Here is a 23,416-nt window from a genome sequence, read left to right as displayed (position 1 = left end):
TCTTAGACAGACACCTTGTTGGCCCCAAAACTAGTGCTCCTTTTGGTATTTCTTTAACTTTAGTTGCTAATGGATTGAATACAAGCTAAGATTCCACAATCTCCTTTGCTGATCCAAAAGCCCCTTGCTGTACAAACAATGTGCAAGCAATTTGGGCCAATTGCTCCTTGATTTTTACCTAGAACTTGTCCTTAATTAGATCCCAATTGACCAAATACTGCCCCAAATTTACAATGGGTGACTGCTAAACCGTGACAATTCACTAATTTCAAGTGTTGATTTCAGTGTACGATGCCTTCTCCTGTTGGCATGAGTTCCAAGGTGGTTGCTAAACCCTAATTTCTACTAGAGAAGGTGAGAGAATGTGAGAAGAGAAATTTTTTATTTCCACGTGGTAAAAGTATGAAATTTAATTGCTGCTTGTACCAGACTGCAACTAATGCAGTTGCTTGCTACTAGGAAGGCAATTAATGTTGTCGCCAGCCCCTAGTTGTTGTCGCATGCACTTAGGAGGGCTGGAACTACTATTACATGCTCCTAGTTGCCTTAGAAGGTCCTCCAATGGCTACAGATCAAACCAAGAGCATCTCCTTACTCTCTCTTGCAAGCTGAATGTAGTGAATAGCTCAAAACAGTCCTTAAAACCAAGTGGAAGCCTTATAAACCCATTTTTCAGCATTATCCAACCATTAGATTAATTTTTAGAATTAAATAATTTTGAAATTTAATTTCTGTCCTTCTGACCTAACCCAAAATTAGATGTGCCCATCCATAATTAAATTGACTAGGCCATTTGCAACCTAGAGTGGTTCCCAACCTCTATTGACCCTTAGACTTGGCATTAATTAATTAATTAATCCTAGTCCCTAATGTCACCACTAACATTTATTGGCCAAACAACTGTCTTAAGGCCAAAACTAATACCATCTAACAACCAAAATCTAGTTGGGATAACTTATCACAACTTTTGCCTTTGACACTCACTGCATCATCGAGGTCCTTGGCCGATTACCGTGAAATAATTACCATATGCATCATATGTGCTAAACAATCTTGCACATTTGATTAATAACCTAATCAAATGTTATTGACTAGATTAAAGTATCTCAAAATTTCATGTCCCTGTGCCACCATATCTCATCATTCCCTAGAGGTGTCCTAGGAATCTGAAAAATAAAATCCATGGCAATGCTCTCCTAAGGCTTATATGGAATAGGCAAAGGCTGCAATAACTTCGACATCCTTTGTCTATCATGCTTTACCTTCAGACTATATCTTGACAAACTACTCTACATCATGCCTCAATGCTGGCCAATAAAAGAAATGCTTCATTGCTTTGATTGTGGCATCAATATCTCTATGCCCTGTATACGAAGGAGCATGACTTTCAGTGATAACTCTAGGCCTCAATTGCTTTGTGATAACAATTGTCCATGCATTATTAGAAATCCATCTCTTAGGATAAATTACTCATGCCTCTAGCCATTGCAAAGCTAATCATAAACATTAGCAAAGTCCGAATCAACAGCATATTGCTCTTTCATGGCATCCAACTCAGTGTGATAAACCATGTTGATGGCTGAAATTTGTAGCTTATGTGATAGTGCATTAGCCACAACATTTGTTTTACCATTAATATGTACAACCTAAAAATGAAACATAGAGAGAAAATTTGCCCATCTCATATGCTTCTCTGACAACTTTGTCTACATCAGAAAGTACCTCAAAGTCTGATAGTCTATTTGCACTGTAAAATCAGCCCCCAACAAATAATATTTCCAGGTAGACAGTGCATAAATTACAGCCAATAACTCTTTCTCATAGACATGCAAATTCTTCTCTGCACTGTAGAGAATTCGGCTCTCATGAGTCACAACTCGGCCATCCTACATAAGAACAACCCCAATGTTGTTACCACATGCGTCACACTGAACCATGAATGACTTCCTTAGATCGAGTAACACAAGCACAGGATTTGAAGTCATCATTTCCTTTAACTTTTCAAATGCTGAAATTTCAATTGTTGTCCATCTAAACGGCACATCTTCTGTAAAGCATGCAATGGAGATCCAATTTCAGCAAACCCATGTATATACTTCCTGTAGTAAGAACATAAACCCAAGAAGCTACGGATCTCACACACATTTTTCAAAGGTGTCCATGATCATATTGCCTCAATCTTTGCGGTTCATATAAATACCATAAGCTGATACACAAAAAGTGGATCTCATGCAAAAAGAATTCACTTTTCTTGTCATTGATAACTAGCCTATGCTTATGCAGTTCATTGAACACAATGTCCAAGTGTTTTCAATGCTTTGTCTCATTCTTTGAATAGACAATCATGTTATCAAAGTGTCCACAAATCCTCTATGTGGCTTGAAAACGCGATCCATCATCCGATTAAAAATGATGAGAGTATTCGTAAGCCCAAAAGGCATGACAAGAAACTCATATAATCCAAAAGATGTCCTGAAAGTTGTTTTAGGCACATCCTTTGGTCTAATGCGTATCTAATAATACCCACTTTTTAAATCTATACGGTTGAATATGACAGCTCCCTGCAATCTATCCATAACATCATTGATTCAAGGGATGAGAAAGTGATTCTTTATCATGATCAAAGCACCATAGTCAATGCACATACGCCATGAACCATCCTTTTTTTGCACCAAAAGCACCAGAGAACAAAAAGGAGATGAGCTGGGCTAAATCAACCCTTTCTCTAACAGCTCAGTCACGTGGCTCGTAATCTCCTCCTGCTAGGCTGCATTGACTCTATAGGGTGGCTTATTAGGTGGCAAGATTTATGCAATGATATTTAGGCCTTTCAAGCGGTAGCTGTCTTGGAAGTGACTAAGAGAAGCAATCAATATATATTTTCAGAAATGACGTGCAATCCTTCTGTAAGACGTATTTTCAACATTCTCACTATCATCTTTATCCTTAGTAAAAACCAAGTACGTTGAATATTATTTTTCATTACTTTAGAAATGGCAACTACACATACAAGAAAGACAAATTCCCCTTTCAATTTTACATCAAGTGTGAGTGTCTTTCTCTTATGCTGAATAGTAATTTCTTTTACACGTGAATCAATCATTGCATGCATATGGTGATACCATGGCATACTAAGCAATACATTATATGTGAATAGTAATTTCTTTTACATGTGAATCAATCATTGCATGCATATGATGACACTATGGCATACCAAGCAATACATTACAACCCTCAAGTGGAGCAATGAAGAACTCTTCGTTGTCCACATATCGATATATATGCAACCGAAGCTTTCCAATGAGTAGTGTGACAGGCTTTGTATGGCCTTTATATGCCATTCCAACTTCCCCAAGGGTCCCATTTCATCCTCTCTAATGCCTAAATAGGCTACTGTGTCAATAGAGATGAAGTTGGTTTGTGCACCATTATCAAAGAAATCAATGTATGCTGATTCCTAATTTTGCTCCATGCTCTACACAACTCAGCAGCGTCATGATTGGGTTGATCACTAACAATATTATGCACCAATCCCACTAATGTTTTGGGCGTCTTTCCTCTAGAATCTCCGTGATTTTTTAATTTTCCAAATTGCTACCTATTAGGACAGTCGCTTGCAATGTAACCCTCCTATTCACAAATAAGCATTTATTTGCAACCATCAATTCCCTACGTTGTACCAATGTTTCTAAGCTCTTTCTATGCTATTTTGGCCTTTCTTCAAGTTGATTTTCAGATCTACTCCTTTTCTCAGCCTTAAACAACTTTCTATTCAGCTATCAATTACTTAATTACAACAATCGTCAAATAAACATATTTGAAATGCACAATTTACCTTCGTAAGCTTGGACATTCGACACCTTGTTGGCCCCAAAACTGGTGTCCCTTTCGGTATTTCTTTAACTTTAATTGCTAATGGATTGAGTACAAGCTGAGATTCCACAATCTCTTTTGCTGATCCAAAAGCCCCTTTTGTACAAACAATCCAATGCCCCTTGATTTTTACCCAAGACTTGCTCTAAATTGGATCCCAATTTTCCAATTCTTGCCCCACATTTACAATGGATTGTTGGGGATCTAAAATCCCATACAATTCACAATTTAATGTGTGGATTTGTGTATATGATGCCTTCTCTTGTTGGCACGGGTCCCAAGGTGGCTGTTAAACCCTAATTTTTGTAAAAATTTAGGGTTTATAGCAGAAATCCTCTTGCTATCCACCAAATCTGGCTAAGATTTACTCCTAATGGCTGAGAAATGTTGAGAATGGCTAAGCACAAGCTGAAGAAGGTGACAGAATACTAGAGAAGAGAGAATTTTCTGATTTCCATGTGGGAAAAGTCTCAAATTTGATTGTTGCATGTACCAAACTGCAATTAATGGAGTCGCATGCTGCCAGGAAGATAATTAATGCTATTGCCAGCCCTTGGTTGTTGTTGCTTGCACCTGGAAGGGCTGAAACTAGCAGGTTGAATGCATTGAATGGCTCAAACTAGCTCCAAAAATGTCGTGGGCATTTTTGCCAAGTGGTAGCCTTCTAAACCCATTTTTCAACATTATCCAGCCATTAAATCAATCTACAGAATTAAATAATTCTAAAAATTAATTTCAATCCTTCTGACCTTGCTTGAAATTAAATGTGCCCATCCATAATTAAATCAGCTAGGCCATTTGCAACATGGAGTGGTTCCCAACCTTTGTTGATCACTGACTCTTATTGCCAAACAACTATCCTAGGGTCAAAACTGACACCAATTGACCACCAAAATCGAGTCGACATAACTTATCACAACTTTTGCCTTTGACATCCACTACATGCTCAAGGTCCTTGGCCTGTTACCTTGAAATAATTGCCATATGCATCACATGTGTTGAACAATCTTGCACATTTGATTAATAACTTAATCAAATGTTATCGGCAAAATCAAAGTATCTCAAAATTACACATCCACATGACACCAACCCTTAAAGTGAGAAAGTTTCTAATTTTAGTATCAAAAAATATACGTATGTCATCTTGATGTACTTATCCACAACAACATAACATGAAGACTCCCCTTGAGGAACTTTATCTGCATCAGTCCACACAAATTTATAGAAATAAGCTCCAAGGGCTCCTTTGCCCATCTTGAAGCCTTGTTGGGATTGCATCTCTATATTGTTTACCACAGATGCAAGATACACACAGTGGATAGCTCACCCCAACATTTAGCAATCCACACATAAGCTAGTCATTAGTTACCTTCCTAAGGTACTCGTAGTTGAGATGGCCCTACCAAGCATGCCATAGCTCAGACTAAGCACGAGAAGTAAGAAGAAAAGAAGGGCTGAAGGACTTTGCATCTTATAGACATGATTCTCCTTGTGCCCTTTCAAAAGTACTTATCTCACCTTTCTATCAAGAATTCAAAAGGAATCCCTATCAAACTCAATTGTAAGGCCAAGTCCCCAAAGCTTGCTCATCAAAAGGAGACGATAGCCTGAGCCTAGAATGTAAAGAACCTCCAAACTATAAGCATCGCCATGCCTATCCCGAATCAGTTGCATATCACCCTTACATGTATAGGAACCAAATAACTATCGCCAATGAGAATATACCCATGCATCAAATACATATGGACAATGCCAGTGGGAGAAGGGGTCATGTAGTAGAAAACATCATTGTCCACAATCCACTCTCGAGACTATGGGGCCATCAACATTGCATTAGATGGATCCTGTAAAGAAGACTCAATAACCAAAATGTAGAAATGCTACTAATGAAGGATCAACCACTGCTCCTATGTCCTTTGTAGTCTTCTTCTCCTCCTCCTTGGTGTTCTTCTTATCCTTGTTGAGATTTACCACTGATGTGGCAAGTGGACTTCTCCTTGGTGTTCTTCTTATCCTTGTTGGACCTTTCTTCTAGTGACCTGTCTTACCACTAATGTTACAAGTGGACTCCTTGTCTTTCTTGTTTTTGTCTTCCTTCTGCTTTTGCTTCCCCTTCTTTTGGGAAGCTTGACCTATAAGAGCCTCAAATTTCTTGGAATTTGTACCCTTTAGTTGTTCCTCTTGGTAAAGACCATAGGAATCAGCTCCTCCGATTTAAGGGGTTTCCGTTCATCTTGAAGCAATCAAAATGAAGTAAAGTGTACTAAATCTAGGGGATAATTGCAACAACAAAGTAATCGCCATGTCCTCAAAGGTGATCACCTTGCCTACATTTTGAACCTACATCTATAACTGTCGAAGCATGTTTACATGCTTTTGCATGGAAATGGACTTTCTTGGATTCAACGTCCCTATGCACCTCCAAAGAGACCCTCTTCATGACAATCATCTTGATATAGAGCTAATCTAGTTCAAGCCATATCTCCCGACCATTGGTAAGATGCTCAATATGGGCTATCATGACTGGAGTACGTGAAAGAAATAAGAATGAATGAATGCATGCATTTAGTTTGTCCCAATGTGCTTATAGCTTTGCCAACTTTGCCTTCTCCGAAGAGGAAAGTTTAGAAAAATCCTAGGCCGATGGATGGTCAATGGCCTCTATCATGACCTCCACTAAATCATAAGACTCTAAGATAGCAAGCATTGTCACCTGCCAAATGCACTAGTTCTCACCACCTAGGTTTCAACCGTGTGGAAGGGCCTGTAACATTTGGAACTTATGGTCCATAATCGCCTAGAACTCAACATCGATTTCTAATGGCACAACTCCTGAATAACCTGCACAAAACAAAGGGTAGCCCCTCTTACTCTGAAAAGGCATCCTTAATTGCCAGAGGCTGATTAAAAATCAAACCATGGTGTAAAAGGCTGAAAACACAGCCTTTTCTCCTTCTTTGACAGCAAACTTGCAGAAAAACAGCAATCTCCCTTTCTTTCCCATGTGTCTCTACTCACTTCAGCTGTGTGTCGATATGCAACTCTTCTGCTCACCCTTGAACGCTGAAAATGCGACCTTTTCTCTTGTTGAAACCTACTCTTTAGATCTGCCCATGATCAATCGGCCCTTCTACATTCATGTCTAAAACCCTTGGTACAAACATGACTAAAACATAATAACTCATATAATAACACAATAAATGCAAAGCATAAACACAAAATGTAAAAGCACAAATAGAAATAGAGGAAGAAGAGTAGTTAGAGTTTCTTGTCCACTACAGACGGATCTGGAGTGTTGTAACCACCAATCGGATTTGAAAAAGTGCTGAATGTGTAAGGGCAGGAGGTTGGAAACCAAAACACAGCAGTCTGGATGATGGATCTTTCAAAACAAGACAAAAGGCTGGATTTTCAGCGTTCATGACTAAAACCCATGGTGGATCATTCATGACTAAAACCCTTGGTACGAATACATGACTAAAACACAATAACTTGGATAGTAACACAATAAATGCAAACCATAAACACAAATTGCAAAAGCACAAATAGAAATAGGATTGATCATGGGCAGATCTAAAGAGTAGGTTTCAACAAGACAAAAGGCTGCATTTTCCAGTCATGATAGCCCATATTGAGCATCTTACCAATGGTCGGGAGATATGGCTTGAACTAGATTAGCTCTATATCAGGATGATTGTCATGAAGAGGGTCTATTTGGAGGTGCATAGGGACATTGAATCCAAGAAAGTCGATTTCCATGCAGGAGCATGTAAACATGCTTCGACAGTTATAGATGCAGGTTCAAAATGTAGGCAAGGTTATCACCTTTGAGGATATGGCGATTACTTTGTTGTTGCAATTGTCCCCTGGATTTAGTACACTTTACTTCATTTTGATTGCTTCAAGATTAACGGAAACCCTTAAATCGGAGGAGCTGATTCCTATGACCTTATACCAAGAGGAACAACTAAAGGGTACAAATTCCTAGAAATTTGAGGCTCTTATAGGTCAAGCTTTCCAAAAGAAGGGGAAGCAAAAGCAAAAACTCTTAGAGCTAGCTTGTTACCAAGGGTTTTGCACAAAGGCTAGGGTTGGATTACTTGGAAACTTTCGCTCTAATGGCTTACACTTCTACTATACAGACTATCTTCGCTTGCTGCCCACCATCGTTGGCCTATTTGTTAGATAGATGTTAAGTGTGCCTTCCTAAATGGCATCTTAGAGGAGGAGATTTATGTTGATCAGCCTCCAATCTTCTTTGTACCTGGAAAGGAGGACTATGTGCATCACTTGTGGCAGGTGCTCTATGGCCTGAAGCAAGTGTGAAGATATGCTAGGGTTTGCAACACAAATTGTACGAACATGACTAAAATACAATAATTCAAGTAGTAACACAATAAATGCAAAGCATAAACACAAAGTGCAAAAGCACAAACAAAAATAGAGAAAGAAGAGTAGTTAGAGTGCCTGATGTCCACGAAAGACGGATCCAGAGTGTTGTAACCACCAATCGGAGTTGAAAAAGTGCTGAATGTGTAAGGGCAGGAGGCTGGAAACCAAAACACAACAGTTTGGATGCTGGATCTTTCAAAACACAGCAATGTACCACCCGAATGTGTTGGAAATTGATCACCGAAGATTGGAAACAGTAATGCGACAGCTAAGAGAGGGAGTGCTGATGCAGTTGGCCTGATAAGGCTGAGAAGGCAGGCTGCACATGTGGCATAGGCTAGGTGGAAGTTGGCATGATCAATCTGGCTGAATGGTGGGCAACTTGTCTATTTATAGGTGCAAAAGCATCCTCCCAAACTAGGGTTTTTCTTATGGGACACAAAAACTATCTAGGAACACATTTCTTTTTTAATGAAAGTTCGGTAACATTTGAGTTATCAATTTGTAATGCATTTTTAGCTCAACAACAAGCTCTTAGGTTCAAAATTAAAACGAGAAAGGGACTGTAAGAAAAGCTCCCATTTTACCTCAAGGCGTCTCACCCCATAAGTAGCTATCCGGTGGCCTACTAGGACTTACAAAGGCAAATGGAATCACATTGAACTACTTTTTTCTTTTGGAGGGTTTTAAATAAAGTTTTCATCCTACCAACTACGCCCTAGAAATAAAAAGGGGATGGTTAGATCCACCACCTCACAAAACAAACAAGCTATCCCAACGTCCCGTGGGTGTTAGTGATGAAGGGAAAAAAGGTATAGAGATATGGAGGTATAGTGGTAAGGTGCTATTGAAGGATGCTCTCCACAATGAGATCCAAGGAGTAATGCTACATGATGAGAATGTGCATATAGTAGGTGCCACTTGAATAGTGTTCCTCATGAGGAAATTATTCACTTGTCCAAGTGTCTTTTTACAAAGATAATGATGATTATGCAATGCAAAGGGAAGATACAATAGGAAAGGGAGGCCGATGTCAAGAACAAATGCTAAAAGTTATAGAATACCAAGAAGGGGTAGGAAACCCCTCTCAACCATGGATGCCGATGCCAAAGGAGGAAGAGAAGCTTGATGTCGGTCTTTATCTAGTGTCAAGAATTATGTAGAAGAATGTGGATGAAGCACCCCAGCTAGAGGAGCTAGGGAGAAGCTACTGAATCACCAATGTGATAGCATCAAGAGATGTCACAAGATCTGCCTCAAAAGGGGAAGCCTCATGCTGGTAGAAGAGCAAGTCTCCAAGGAAGATGGAACCAGAAAGGAACGATGAACTTTCCATGTCTCTAGCCCAAGGACTGGTACAAACTTGCATTTTAGTCTTAGACAGAAATACAAAACCTTGCAAAAGAGATCAAAATTCGCAAAAACAAAGATCAATAGGGAGATACTTCATAGCAAAACAAAGTCAAAAAGAAAGGTAAAAGAAAGTGAATGAATGTTTGAATAAGAGAATGCAGTGGAAGACAAAGGAAAGAAACCTAAGGACAAAATAACCTAGGGACTTGACTCATTAGCCTAAAGAACTAAGAGTGCTAGGTAGTACGAGACTAGTGTAGTGTACCCAAGGGTGCTAGCCCAAGTGTTCAACCACCATCATGTACGACCATTAGCAAATATTTTCCAATGAGACTCGTGTCAGGGGGGTTGCGGAAGGAGACCTAGGAATGGTGAGAAATCTAATGGAGTGGTGTTAGCAAAACAATCATCCAACCTTTAAGATTATTGTAAGGTAGAGATAGATGAGCAAGTCCATGTACGATGTGCCACATGTCCAGTGGCATGTGTGCAAGGAGGAACAAATGAGGCAACAATGAGAGGTATAGCCCCACTCGACTATCTAAGGAAAGTGGATGCAATCGTGGCTTGATGTGATTTCTTAGTTGGGAGACCCTAGGCCTTAATACAACACTCCTCGTTTACATGGCTCGATCTCTAGCATTATGTATAAAAGCTATCTTTTTAGGGGGTTGTTGCCAGATGAGTTTGATTCCTTTGGTGGCTTTAGTTCCATTTGAGGAAGGAGTGTCACCCTTGGTTTGAGTTGCATTTGCATCTTAAGAGTCCTTGCTACCTTCGATCTTCCCTTGCAAAGAAGAGACAACTAGACCCCTCTCTAAATAAGAATGTAGGGAGGAATTTTTATGGACTTGATCATTTAGCCTCGCATAACGCAAAAACTGGCATTTGAACTCATACAAGGTTGGCAATCGGGGCAAAGAAATAATGTGTTGGATAAAGTGGAAGTATTATTCAGGCAGCTTATTTAAAAAGAATGTATCCTTGAAACGTCCCCGCAAGATCCAACTTGTGCACGAGACATGACACAAGCCAAACTCGATATAAAAGGAACTAGATATCAAACTCACCTCCCAACCGTAGAGCCAAACAAGCTCACCCCTGAGCCTAGGAGCTAGTAGCACTCCAAGCCACAACCACATCCCAAGGATTGGTGTCCCATACCACCAGCCCACACCATCCTAGTATACAGATATATCGGCCAATGGGCCAAGAGTCCAAGAATGGTAATCACCAAATGAATGTGCACAATAGGGCATTGAGTCCTTTTATAGAACTTGGCTGCCCTAACCCTGAAGTATCCTTAGTGCATTCGCACTAAGTCAATTCGCAACCTCCATGATCAAGGCCACTAGCACCCATCCGGATGTCCAAGGACATAACAAACCTGATCATCAATTGACTTCAGTGAGTCAATGGTGGCAAACTCAATAAGTAACCACCTATATTTGGCCAACTTGAATTTCAGGTTATCCCCTTCCTTAACAAAAAACTTTTAAAGCTCAAAGTCGAGATTGATACGTCAAGATCGATCTCTTGCTACATATCGGTCAAGGAGATGACTCCAACAATCAAATGCAAGGGAAAAGTATTGTAATTGAGAACGGAACTTAGGAAGCAATTCATGTATTAACTCAAACCATTGGATGTGGTATTTCGAGCTCTCCATTGACGGATGTGATCAGGGTGAGCCAATCGAGGGTCTAGCATAGGCTCTAGACCAATGACTAGGTCCCAAAGACCTTGAGGTTCAAGCACTTGTTGCATAAACTTAGACCAAGTGGTGAAATTTGACCTGTTAAAGCGAGTCTTATCTGTAAAGGTATTCTTGGCCATAGCAACAGGAGTGAAAGTGCTAAATGAGGAATAGGGTGGGTAGGGTTGGGGAGTGGAGTACACATGGGAATTAACCTCAGAGTGCCCACCATGCATTTTGAATGTGTGCATAGCGGAGTTAAAAGTGGGTATGGGCTGAGTGGGCATAGGCATGGTAGTTGTATGTGTAGCCCAAAGAGAGATGGGGACACACACAAGTATTCTTGGAACTCTTTACTACCGGTGTCAAGGTCAGCTTTGTATCATGGTCATCCTTTAAATAGATAACATAGCCACTCATAGGGTTAGGATCATACATAGGAGATCTTGCGCTAGGAGTTTGATATGAGTGAATTGTCCTCCATTTCTTCCTCACAGTGGAGATCTATCAAAATGGCATAAGGTGGACACATATCCGAGCTTCTCTCAGAATTTGGTATGGACACATCTAAGCCTATTTAATGCCCCATGGACCCAAACTTCAAAGCCAAGTTGTCTATTGCAAGTGATTCCCTTCCAAAAGCCACCTGTTTTACAAATGCCTTGTTGGCTTTTTGGTTTGGCCTTTTCATACGATGCAAGATATCTCCTATGTGGTGGCACTCTTGTCTTCTTTTATGAAGACCCCTTTGCACCCTCGCTAGAGGGTTGCTTTGCACACCTTGCACTACTTACAAGGAACGAGATCCTATGAGATCATGTATCGAAGAGGGAGCCACTTTTGTAGGTTGGAGTGACTCAAATTGGGTTGGAGATGCCAACACTAGACACGCCACTACAGGCTTTGCTTTCTCCCTTGCATGGGGAGCTATCTCATGGAGTACCAAGAAGCAGCCTACTATGGCTTTATCTTCTATGAAGGTTGACTCGCCATGACCTTGTACGTAAGAAGAAGCACATATTCTGTTAAAGATAAACCTTCTCGAAAGACCGAGAATCTTCTTTCCGACTATAGCCCTCTACTTTGCCGTTCAAGAGGCATACGACTCTTTTGGATGTTGGAGGAGATTGGCTTTCCACAAACAAGACCCATAGAGCCATGCATGGATAACTAGAATGCCTTGGCTCTAGCAAAGAACCGCGTGTTTCATGCCTGTACGAAACACATAGTAGTCCAATACCATTATTTTCGGATGCACATCATGGATTTCGATCTTGTAGTTGTCTACTATCCCACAGAGGACAATGCACCAAATATCTTAACAAAGCCTTTGTCTTAGGCTTCTCTGCTTCATCACATGAGGATGTTATGTCTTCAAACACTCCCTAGGATCTAAGGAGTGTCAGCCTATATTTTTCATGCTTGTCATCCCCTACTCATGAGGTTCATCAAAGTTTGACGGAGACGGAGGAGCTATGATTGTTTCCAGTCCTTGCATCAGTGTGGATTTTGGCTGTTAGTGATCCAGCTCAATACATTCCAATTTTAGACTCCCCAGAAACTATGTTCACACTAGAGCACCCCATTTAGGGCTGGCGATCAGCTTTTTGATTAGGTGGCTACCCCCAGGTGTGCAATTGGCCAGATTTCTGGCATGCTTTTGCAGCAGTCGGCCAGTTTGAACTTTGGGGGACTGCTCCACTATTCATAGCAGCCAAACCCCCCACCCAACTTGCACACGCATGTGCACACACACACACAAAAAAAACAAAAAAAAAAAAAAAAAACAATTGGCAGTCGCCTTGTTCTGCAGGTAAGCGCTCTTACCTCTGTCAGCCTGCATACTTCTCCATCATCAGTCTAATCAGGTAAGGAACTAGAACAAGTAGGAATAATCACAATGCAAAGAAGGCACGGAGGGTAGCTTTCCCATAATCCATGACCGGGCTGTTATCCGGAGCCGAGTCGCCGAGAGCCAGACGCGAAAAATAAAACACCAAATCTGTCTCGCTACTGGACAAGAGGCAAAAAGATGAAGCAATGTTTCATCACATGTAGTGCAAAATACACGATGACTAGCAGAGATCTTTCGGGTATGCAGCACCTCTCCAATTGAAAGACCACCAATCAGCAGTCTCCACAAGAAGACTTTCCCTTGATAGGGAACCTTAGACTTCCAAAGCTGAAGGAATCTTTCCTGCCACTTCTTTTTGCCATCCCTAATATGCCATAATTTATTCACCTTTGTAGTGACCCATCTCTTGGCCTCCACCATCTGATGGTATATCTGGTTAGCAGACCTCTTCTCAAAATCATCCGGAATCATAAACTTCCAGTCACGCCATGGATACAATGGCTGAAGCACTGGTAAAGGAGAGAATCTTTGAAGTGTGACCTGTAAGGATGACCAGATATCACAATATCCACGGGGTTCGCGAAAGTGTTGATAAATACACCGAAAAGATTAAAGACAAGACTGCCCAGGAATAACACCATCAAAAACTGTCTGCAACGCCAAACAAGCCATCCAATTAAACTTGAGTCTATCCAAATCTTTGTCCGGCCTATCCAACAACGTGGAGGAGGCTAAGACCTCTCCTTGCAGTGAATTCGCCTCCTTGCGAATCTCAGGAGGGTGTCAAAATGAAAAACGTAAGATCTCTTGCCAGGATGCAATCAAATCAGAAAGGAGAAAAGACTGGGTGGTCTTAATTGGCCTCAAGGAGTTGAGCACATGCCACCAAGAGGCACAAATAACCGTATTACCATGAGAGATGTCAGTCTTTTCAATGAAAAATTTTTGCAATATTCGACCAAGGATGACTCTATACACATAACGCCTACAAAAGGATCAACCTCAAGGCTTTCATATGCAAATTAACATCCAACAGGGCTGCCCTCCCCATTCGTTCAGGCGTAGTCACATGCTGCCACGAAATCCAAACCTGACCCAACCGATTCCCCTTATTTTTCCACAACATAAACGTGATAGACTAGACAAGTTCCAAAAGGGACCTCTTAGTCCAGGGAAGGAGTGGCAAAAAGAACGATATTATACTGATCATAATACTTTGAGTAACTTTCAGTCTGACATGTAAAGGCCAGCCTTAAGATTTCCAGTACATGAACCTGTCATGAATCCAAGAGGCCATCCAATCCAGTAAGGCTCGGGGTGTTACCTTCACCCCAATAAGATATCCCAAGTGTTTGGTTATATTTCCCTTTGGGATCACAATTCCATGCCAACCCAAGGCATGCAGATCAATCTCCGTACAGGAGAGAAGCATAGATTTCTGCGTATTAATATGAAGACCAGATGCCAAAGCAAAAAGATTCCATACCACCATTGCCCGATTAAAATTAGTGCGATCAACCTTAAGGAACATAAAAGAATCATCTGCCAAAGATTGACCCACAAGTTGAGTACCATTGGGAAGGGCCAAGCCAACTATCTCGCCTTGATTAGCCAACTTGTCCAACAATGAGAGCATCGGGTGAGTGACCAAAGCAAACAACAAAGGGCTGAGAGAGCAGCCTTGCCTAAGAGATCGAGATAAGGCAATTTCTTCTATGATCCCTCCATTAAGAGCAATACAAGCTACAGCTCCCTGACTAATAGTGTCAACAAGAGAAACCATTCGAGGGCCAAATCCCATTGTAGACAATAATTGCTGCAAAAAAGGCCAGCTAACATGATCAAATGTCTTCTCAATATCGAGCTGAAGCATTACTACTTGCTATCTTGAAGCTTTAGCATAGTCAATTCCCAGTTGAAAATTCAAGATGTTATGTATGATGTTCCGACCTTTAATAAAACCATATTGACGTGGATGAACGAGGTGCGGAAAAACTTTCTGCAATCTATTCGCAATGATTTTGGAGAATATTTTATATAACGAACCCATAACAGAAATAGGTCTCCATTGTTTCAAAGAGGTAGGGGAGGGAACCTTGGGCAACAACCGAATGACAGCAATCTTCCAATCAAATGGCATGGTACCAAAGTTCCACACTTGCTGGCACAAGCGAGTCAATGGGTCTTTAAGTTGCTACACATTAGCTGAAAACAGCTCATTAGGAAGCCCATTCCAGCCAGGGCTTTTTCTTCGAGGTAGATGGGATAGCACTTCTTCCACTTCATCTTCTGAAATATTCGCTTCCATTAAGTCCACCCATTCTGGTTTGACTTGGTTGCTTACCAACTCACAAATATAGCGGCGAGGAAAGAGGACAACATCAGAAGAATTCTCTTGCGGATCCAGCAAGGACTTATAAAAGTCGACAAACATGCGAATGATGGAGGCCGGATCCGTCACCATAACACCTTGTTCATCCATTTAAGTGCATAATATTTTCCCTAGCATATTTCTGGTGCAGGTGAGCAAAGAATTGATGGGATTGGCAGTTATTATCGTATAGAGCTTCTGCTCTGGCCAACAGTTTGTATTTTGCATATTCCTGTTCTTAAAGAGAATGAACCTTGCCTTTCAACCATTCAATGCATGTGATCAATTCATCATTAGAATCCCCTAATTGACTTAAAGACAAGGAGTGGGCCAATAAAGATTGGGCATTCTGCAATTCAGCTCGTAAAGAGGAAGCCTGCTCAATACCATACTGACAGGAAAATTGTCGGGCATTGTCCCTAAAAATAGCCCATGCATCTCTCCCTCTAGATAGGACCTTCAAGCTAAAGGAAGCAATCAGTTGGTGAACATATTTCAAAAACTGATTCTGCTGCAGAAAAGATTGATTAAAATGAAGTGGCAACCGAGTAAGAAGAGCCTTAAATACATGAGCAGGTCTATGGGTCATTTCCAAGACCAAAGGGTAGTAATGTGATAAGACATGCTGTCGTTCCACCCACATGTCAATAACTGTAGAAAGAAAATAATCACTCTGACAAATATATATCCAATCTGGTCTGGCCCAGGCATTAGGATGTTGCAAAGATCGATAGGTATAACCAGATTGTGATGGATACATCTAGGGCCACATGTCTTGCTTCAAAGATCCAGCTACAAGGGCATCCCAAGCCTATCGCTCAGGACCATCCATAATTGAGTGCAAAGTAGTCTGATCCCCAGATAGACATGCATTAAAGTCGCCCATGACAAAACCTTGGCGAGCCATGGAAAGGCAGCGCAGGTCATCCCAAAGTTGACGATACTCCCTTACCGTGGAAGGAGCATACACACCTACCAACCACAAAACCTCTCCCTCGTAAAGTATCTCCAGACTTACAAATCGATCTCGAGGGTCTTGAGAAACCAGCGATGGCTGCAGGTAGGATTTGATAGCCAATATAACTCCAAAATTATATGGAGTTCGACCATTGAAAAAAACAAGATAATCCTTATAAACATAGGAGGATCCAGCCAAAGCATGCTGTTTATGCTCCACCGCACAAAATTGTTTACCGTAGCACAGAGGAGCGGGAAAATGGAGTAGAGGAGCGGGAAAATGGAAAAAAGGAAATAGCAAAAAAGGCGCAAGATAAAAGAATGAAAAGGCACCTTGACCGGTAACCAGACCCTGAAAATTTTAAATGTTCGGGCATGACCCCCAAAAAGTCTCAGTGTCGCCCCGAGAAAGCAAAAGAGTAAAAAGCACACCATTAAATGTGGAAGCGCTCCCGAATCCTTGTAAAAGAGTACCAGGCTCGCTCCTATGCAAATTATATGCATTAGTTGGGAATAGGATAAATTAGAATGGTGGGAAATGAGAAATGGGCTTGGGCCAATGGCCAGCCATGTAAAAAAGGGGATAACCGCCCAAAGAAGGGAGGACATGTATATAAAGTTCAAAAGTGAATGAAAAGCTCATTCTTGTGTGCGGCTAAAGCTTCTTCTTCTTCTTCTCTTGTTCCTTGCCTTCTTGCTTGTGCTTGAGAAAGGGAGTGAGAGAGTGTGAGAGGGTGAGGGAGTGAGTGTGTGAGAGTGAGGGATCGTGGAGAAGAAGCTCTCCATCTCCTCTCTCCATCTTCTTCTCTTCTCTTCTCTTCCCTTGTCTCGCGCGTGGCTATGGAGGATGGAGCTCATGGGAGAGGGATTGAGGTTGCTTGAGCTTGCCACAAGGATCGTGGAGCTACCAGTGTGCAAGAGAGAGGAGAGTACTCGATCGAGCATCAAGGTAAGCTCACTACACTCGTAAGGTAGGCATGGCGCGTCGGCTATGTGAGAGGTAGCTATGGCCGCTCGGCTTGAAACGCTTGATCAATAAGCGGTCTGTAGGTCTCGGGGTAGAGCTTGTAGCTCCCCTTCAAAAATACATCCCACTTTTCAGCAAACACAACTTTCCACAACCGATACTGCTTGCTACGCGAAGAGATACCTTTTACATTCCACAAAGCAATTCTCATAATAAATCGGAAATGAGAAAACTATTGAACCACCGCTTTTCCTTTCCCTTTTACATCTATAGCTTTGGCTGCCTGGAATCTTTCCATCTCGCTTCAGATTACATCTACAAGGTCTATCCTTTGCAAACTAGCAATCGAAACACGAGAAGAAAATTGTTGTTGTTGTGAACGAAAAACGTCTCTAGGAGGCACAAGCCTCCCCTGCATATCAAAGCGCAAAGCAAAATTGGAATTCCTTTTATCATCCCCGGTCGGAGCACATGAAGATTGAGGGTTCATGTAAAACCCCCTACCTTTGCGTTGAAAGGTCTGAGTGATAGGGTGTGGCGATGGGTGGGCAGGAGCCGAATGAGAAGCTTGTGTGCATTACGTCTAACCATCGATACCCAAGAATCTTCCCGAGAAGACATATTCCGGTCAACCAAAAGGGAAGTACGCTCAAGGCTCACTTGAGAAACCTCCTTTTTACCTTCATCACGACCATGTTGGGGAGGCATCTCAGGATCAGCTTGAAGCTACTGATGTATGTGGGGAGGATGGTGATCTTACATATCCATGTCTGAATCTATAGATTGCTATAAAACCTCTGGATTTTTGTCACATTCCAAAATAAGATGGCCCAATTGGCCGCATCGGAAACAGTTTCCTGCAAAAGTACCCATTTCAACTCATAAACCAAGGTTTACAATCTTGGAACCTGAAAACGAAATTTGGTCGGGCAAGGTTTTCTTGTGTCCCAAAGCATGCATGCCTTGTCCCGATTGCAGGAAGCGAGCTGAGGCTCTACCAACACGTCGCCTAAGGTTCTCAAGACCAAAAGGAGGAGTCTCTAAAGATGCGCAGGGAAATCAACGGCCACCCACCCAAATAGGGCATGCCTGCCTCAACACCTCCTGAAACTCGGCCATGGGCCTCCAAGAAACCATGTGAACCAGCTGCCCATCCAAAAACAAAGGGATGTGCTACATGATGAATGACCGCACTTCCGAGGAGCGAAAAAGCACCTCAAAAAACCCCTTGGGACCATCATAAATCTCTTCAACAAGAGGGGCCTGCACATGCCCCCTGGAGCATCTTCTTGTGGCACTGTTGAACATTTACAAGCATAGACAGCAGCCACGTACGAATCCTTGTGATCAAGGGAGTCCTTCCTGTAAAATAAAAGATGGCTGCCCTCTCATGGAAGGCAGCAATCTGCTGTAGAACCAGTTCCGTTCCCATGACTGCATCTACATGATCCCCTTCCGAAAAGAGTTAGCTTTACTCTCATTAGCATGAACATAATCAAACATAAGATGATTGACAGTGGCCAGCATGAACTGAAGAGACCCATCAGCTTGGACCTCTGGCTAAGGCAAATTTAGGGGGCATAATAGCAGATCTTCAACCGACATCTTCTGACGTTTACCTGTCTCATCCCCTTTTGCCAACTGACCAGAATCCTCCGCCAGTGAATCACTGTCTGAATCCGGCAAAAGTTGGTCATTCCCATTCCCTAAATGCTGGTCGAGAAAGGCCACATCAATACCATTTGTCTCCTGCAAATTCTCCATCACTGATCTAGTGCTGAGCATGAATTGCTTTGTCTCCCTTATTGCAGGCTTGAAGACCACAAGTGTGTCTCTCTCTCACTTCTTGGCACAGCAGCGTGCACAGTGTGGCGCCCGGGGGCAGCAGGACACAGGGCTGATGTGTAGCGGGGCAATAGGTGCAGAATACCTGGCCGTGACCTGACACTTGCTGTCGTTGTCAAAAACAGGTGAGATTAGGGTTCGCAGCGCCTGTGCAGATCAGGAGGAGCACGAACAGGAGGACCGCAGGTCAGCAGGGTGGTCGAATCCGATGAGCGTCTGCAACGCGGCGTGAAGTAACGGGGCAGGCGACTGATGCAGGTCCGTTCCGGCAGGGCGCGCAGGCCCAGATGATGGCAGGCGGCGGCAGCAACGCGCAGGTCCGCGACGGCAGAGACACGCGGGTCAAACAGGCAGCTGAAGGGTTTCCATCTCTCTCTCTCTCTCTCTCTCTCTCTCTCTCCCCCCCCCCCCCCCCGCGAGTTCTTGTTCTTCTATTGCGCACTCTCACACACTTTCATAAGGTTCCATGACCAACCCAAGTGAACTGATCATGAGGCCTCTAGTAAGATTGTCATGTGTGAGAATCCACCAATTGAGTAGAGCATTTGAGGCTGAGCAGACGATCTCCATAGCTGCAGCAAGAACAAAAATCTCATCAAGGCTCCATGACAAACCCCAAGTGAGATGCTTATTAGACCTCTAATCAGGCGGCTGTGTTATAAACCCAGCTCCATAGGACTTATGCCAAATGATGAACACATGAGGCTGACTAGAAGATCTCCATGGTTGCAACAAGGTTGCTGAAGTCAGTCTCACCTGCATCCAGGTAGAGAGTAGTATCATCATGAGCTTTAGATCCATAAGCTCGTCATGATCTGGTATGGACTATTACTCAAGAAGGAAGACTAATTATCTTACTTGGAATTTCTTACAAGACCCTAGCCAAGCCACTACTCTTAATCATTCAGATTTGCTTGAGAATGGAGGAGGATCCCAGGCAGCATTTCTATCTTTCTTGCTTGAGACAACAATACTTGCTAGAGCCAAGTGGCATGTTTTACTGTTATGCTCTCGGTTTTGAGAAAGTGTGTGACTGAGTTGAATGGGGATTTTGGAGGGTACTATACCAGAAAGAAGGGTGCCAGCAGTGCTGCTTTCATGCTGTGTGTAACTACTCTTGTATTGCTGCCCCACAGAGTGTCTGTAGCCTCCATGTATCCAAGGGGTGTGGTCATGGAGCCTAGTAGAGAAGTATAACTACTAGAACCTCACAAGATCCAAGTCAACACACCAAGGCTACCAACACCAAAGTTATGAATTCATAGGCAACCGATATCTCTTCTCTGAAGCACATGCGTATTGCACCCAGAAGCCATAGAACACCTGAAGGGGGATACACAATAAAAGGCTTGAAAATGCAGTCAGTCAGCTTTGCAAAGAAGAAAGACGAGAGCACTAGTCACCATCCCTTGATGACAATGTTATGTCAATTTGGTGCAGCTCATGTGTCCCCAGGGGCGGGAGATGAGATCAACTCCACCTAACTACAAATTGCGTCGACTGAATCTTTCTGACAACAAGATGCATTGCAGGATGTTTTTTCTTTTGTGGCACAGGTTGCAACTGTGATGGATTACTCGGGTAGGGTGCTTTGGAGGTGATCAAAATCATATTTTGTTAAAATTTTCTGTAGACAATGAAGGTCACTACATTCACATTTGATGCTCATAAGAAAAGCTAGGCCATAAGAGTATGTATAAACATTGTGCTGTCTGTCTTCCCCTATTCAATGATTCTGATTTTCGATTTGATATCCTGTTTCCAAAGTTCACACACACACACACATGTACACTTACATGCATACATACATACATATTTGTGTGTATGTATGTGGGTGTGTGGGTGTTTGCGTGCGTGCACACCCATCGCCAAGCAGGCATAGAAATGATTTTGATTTTGTTTCAAGGTGCAGCATGTATGAGTGCCAACGTTGCCAGATAAATATCTACCGTCATTGTTCTAAAATTAGCTCGTCGTTCTGGTCGTTTGGCTTCCTCGTGTCGTTGAGAGTGGTTGTTTTGGCTCTTGCCTAACAGTTACTACTTGTTGGGTTATACAGAAGCACGATCATGCAAAGATGTACCAAGCTATTTCTGACCAGAACCTGGAGCTTCTGCGGGAGCGACTGGTGCAGACTGTTAAGTGGCCGTCGGCAGATGGCGATGACGAAGATAAGAGCTAGCAGGGTTTCCTGGACTCCTCTTTACTACAGAACACTAGTTCGCACAGTCCGTTGCTTAACAATTGTGGAAAGAATGGAACTGCAGTGGTGTTGTTGACCTACATGATCAGAAATAGAAAGTGCCTTCCTTTGTCTCCTTAAGTCAATCTGTTTGTGGATCTATCTCTGTGTCCCGGGCGCGTATTCGTGGATTTATCTTATCTTATGTTAGCCAATTATTCTAAGGAGAGCGTACCCTATTGGTCTTTTGCTCATGTTGGTTGCACAGTGCATAAAAGGTGTCACAAAGTAGTTCAAGGATTTTGCATGTATTTTCAACATGATTAATACAAGGAGGGAAAGGGTTCAGAAAGTGACAATTTTTTACTTTTTAGAGATGCAAGGGTTGATTAGGACCACTAATTTAATAACTTGAACATATGGGGTGGTTCACATAGGGAAATCCGTTATCAATTACATATACATAGTGAAATGAATTGGATTCACACATTCTAGGTCTACTACCAAACCACATGTTTTAACTCTTTTTAAACATATCAAAATGGCCTTATTAGGTAGTGACTTGTTTCCAATAGCAAATGAAGATACCTATACAAAGTTTTGAAAATCAAGTGGGGCTATCTCAATCTTGGCCTGTCTTTTAGTCACTTCTATCACTATGTATGAAACTGGTGATTGAGAGGATGTGATTTATAGGATCTCATTTTCTTTGGACTTCTTGGTGCTATTTTGCAATTATGTCAACCTTCCCAAGGGTGTTAGTGTGGGTGACCCATCAAGGGGGCTAATTTACATTTAGTGAATATGGCATCTCATGTGTGCCCAAACAACCTTAATGGTTTCTTATCTCAACGATGATTTCATTAAAAGGTGAGAGTATCTCAACCTCTACTAAATTGGTTTGATGGGACCATGATGTCACAATATGGTGTGTATTTACAATGCTTATCCTCTACCACCCTGGTATTATATACTTGTCATGCTAACACACTTTTACACCAATTATCAATGTCTGAAAAATTGCATATATGCCACTAGATTAGGACTCCTCGTCCTTTTGCCACCTTCAACTTTCTATTAATTCATTTCATGGACCTTGTAAAAAATCATTTCCAAGTACACATGACTAGATCTCTTACCCTTTCTCAATTTCTTCTTGTTAAGATGTGAATATCATGCAACTACACACACACACACGTGCACGTGTGCAACACAACCACAAACATGCATGCATGTGTGCGTGCACACATTTTATGCAACCTTATATTAATGTAGACAAGTGTGCATGTTTAGGGTGAATGTAGCTAATATTTGAATTGAACATTGTTAAGAGAATGTTTGGATGTAATATTTGTCAATTGCCAAATTGTGTAATCTTTCTTATTTTGTGTTTGAAACTTGACTATGCTATGTCACTGTCTTGAAATTCAATATTCACCCACCTTTCTACGGTATTAAAAATTTGTGGATGTTTTTTTGCCATTCATGTGAAATAATTCAAGAGTAGGGGTTTAATTCACCTTGGTTTTTATTATTTTCAAGATGTATGTTGGCACTTTCACCACTTTATCTAGCAATTAAGGTATAGGAAGAGTATCACTATCAACCATTTGTGGATTGAAATCTTCCCATAGTTTTGAACATGACCACATTAAATGGTAAAATATTAATTAACATTGCATAACAAATAAAAAGGGAACTATTAGAATCCTAGATGTTCCAACATCTTGCTTCAAAGAAAGAGCAAGACTTCAAATTGGGATAACTAGGAAAATGGTTTGGTCTATGAAGGTAATGTTAATAATTGTGGAGACCATTAAATATTTCCTCGAAATTTAAAGAGGTTACCATGGGTGGGTTGTTGAAAGGGTACATGCTAAGATTTCTTTGGAATTAAGAAATTAGAGAAATCTATGTTTATAATA

General features: G+C 41.7%; 1 protein-coding gene across 1 annotated transcript in view; it reads left to right on the top strand.

Moving 5' to 3' along the window:
• Window positions 1-21,845, top strand: part of RBCX2 (Chaperonin-like RbcX protein) — a 94,157-nt gene extending 72,312 nt beyond the window's left edge. Inside the window, exon 5 of the mRNA XM_087682529.1 lies at window positions 21,369-21,845. Within this exon, the coding sequence (XP_087538655.1) occupies window positions 21,369-21,491 (123 nt within the window). The 3' untranslated portion in view covers window positions 21,492-21,845. The remainder of the gene's footprint in view (window positions 1-21,368) is intronic.
• Window positions 21,846-23,416: the final 1,571 nt, after the last annotated feature.

The sequence above is a fragment of the Lygodium microphyllum genome, chromosome 8 (genome assembly GCF_053477565.2).
Source record: "Lygodium microphyllum isolate KBCC chromosome 8, Lygodium_microphyllum_v1.1.10, whole genome shotgun sequence".
Lineage (NCBI taxonomy): Eukaryota > Viridiplantae > Streptophyta > Polypodiopsida > Schizaeales > Lygodiaceae > Lygodium > Lygodium microphyllum.
Note: the sequence above shows the minus strand (reverse complement) of the source record. Positions and strands in the feature narration are given on the sequence as shown.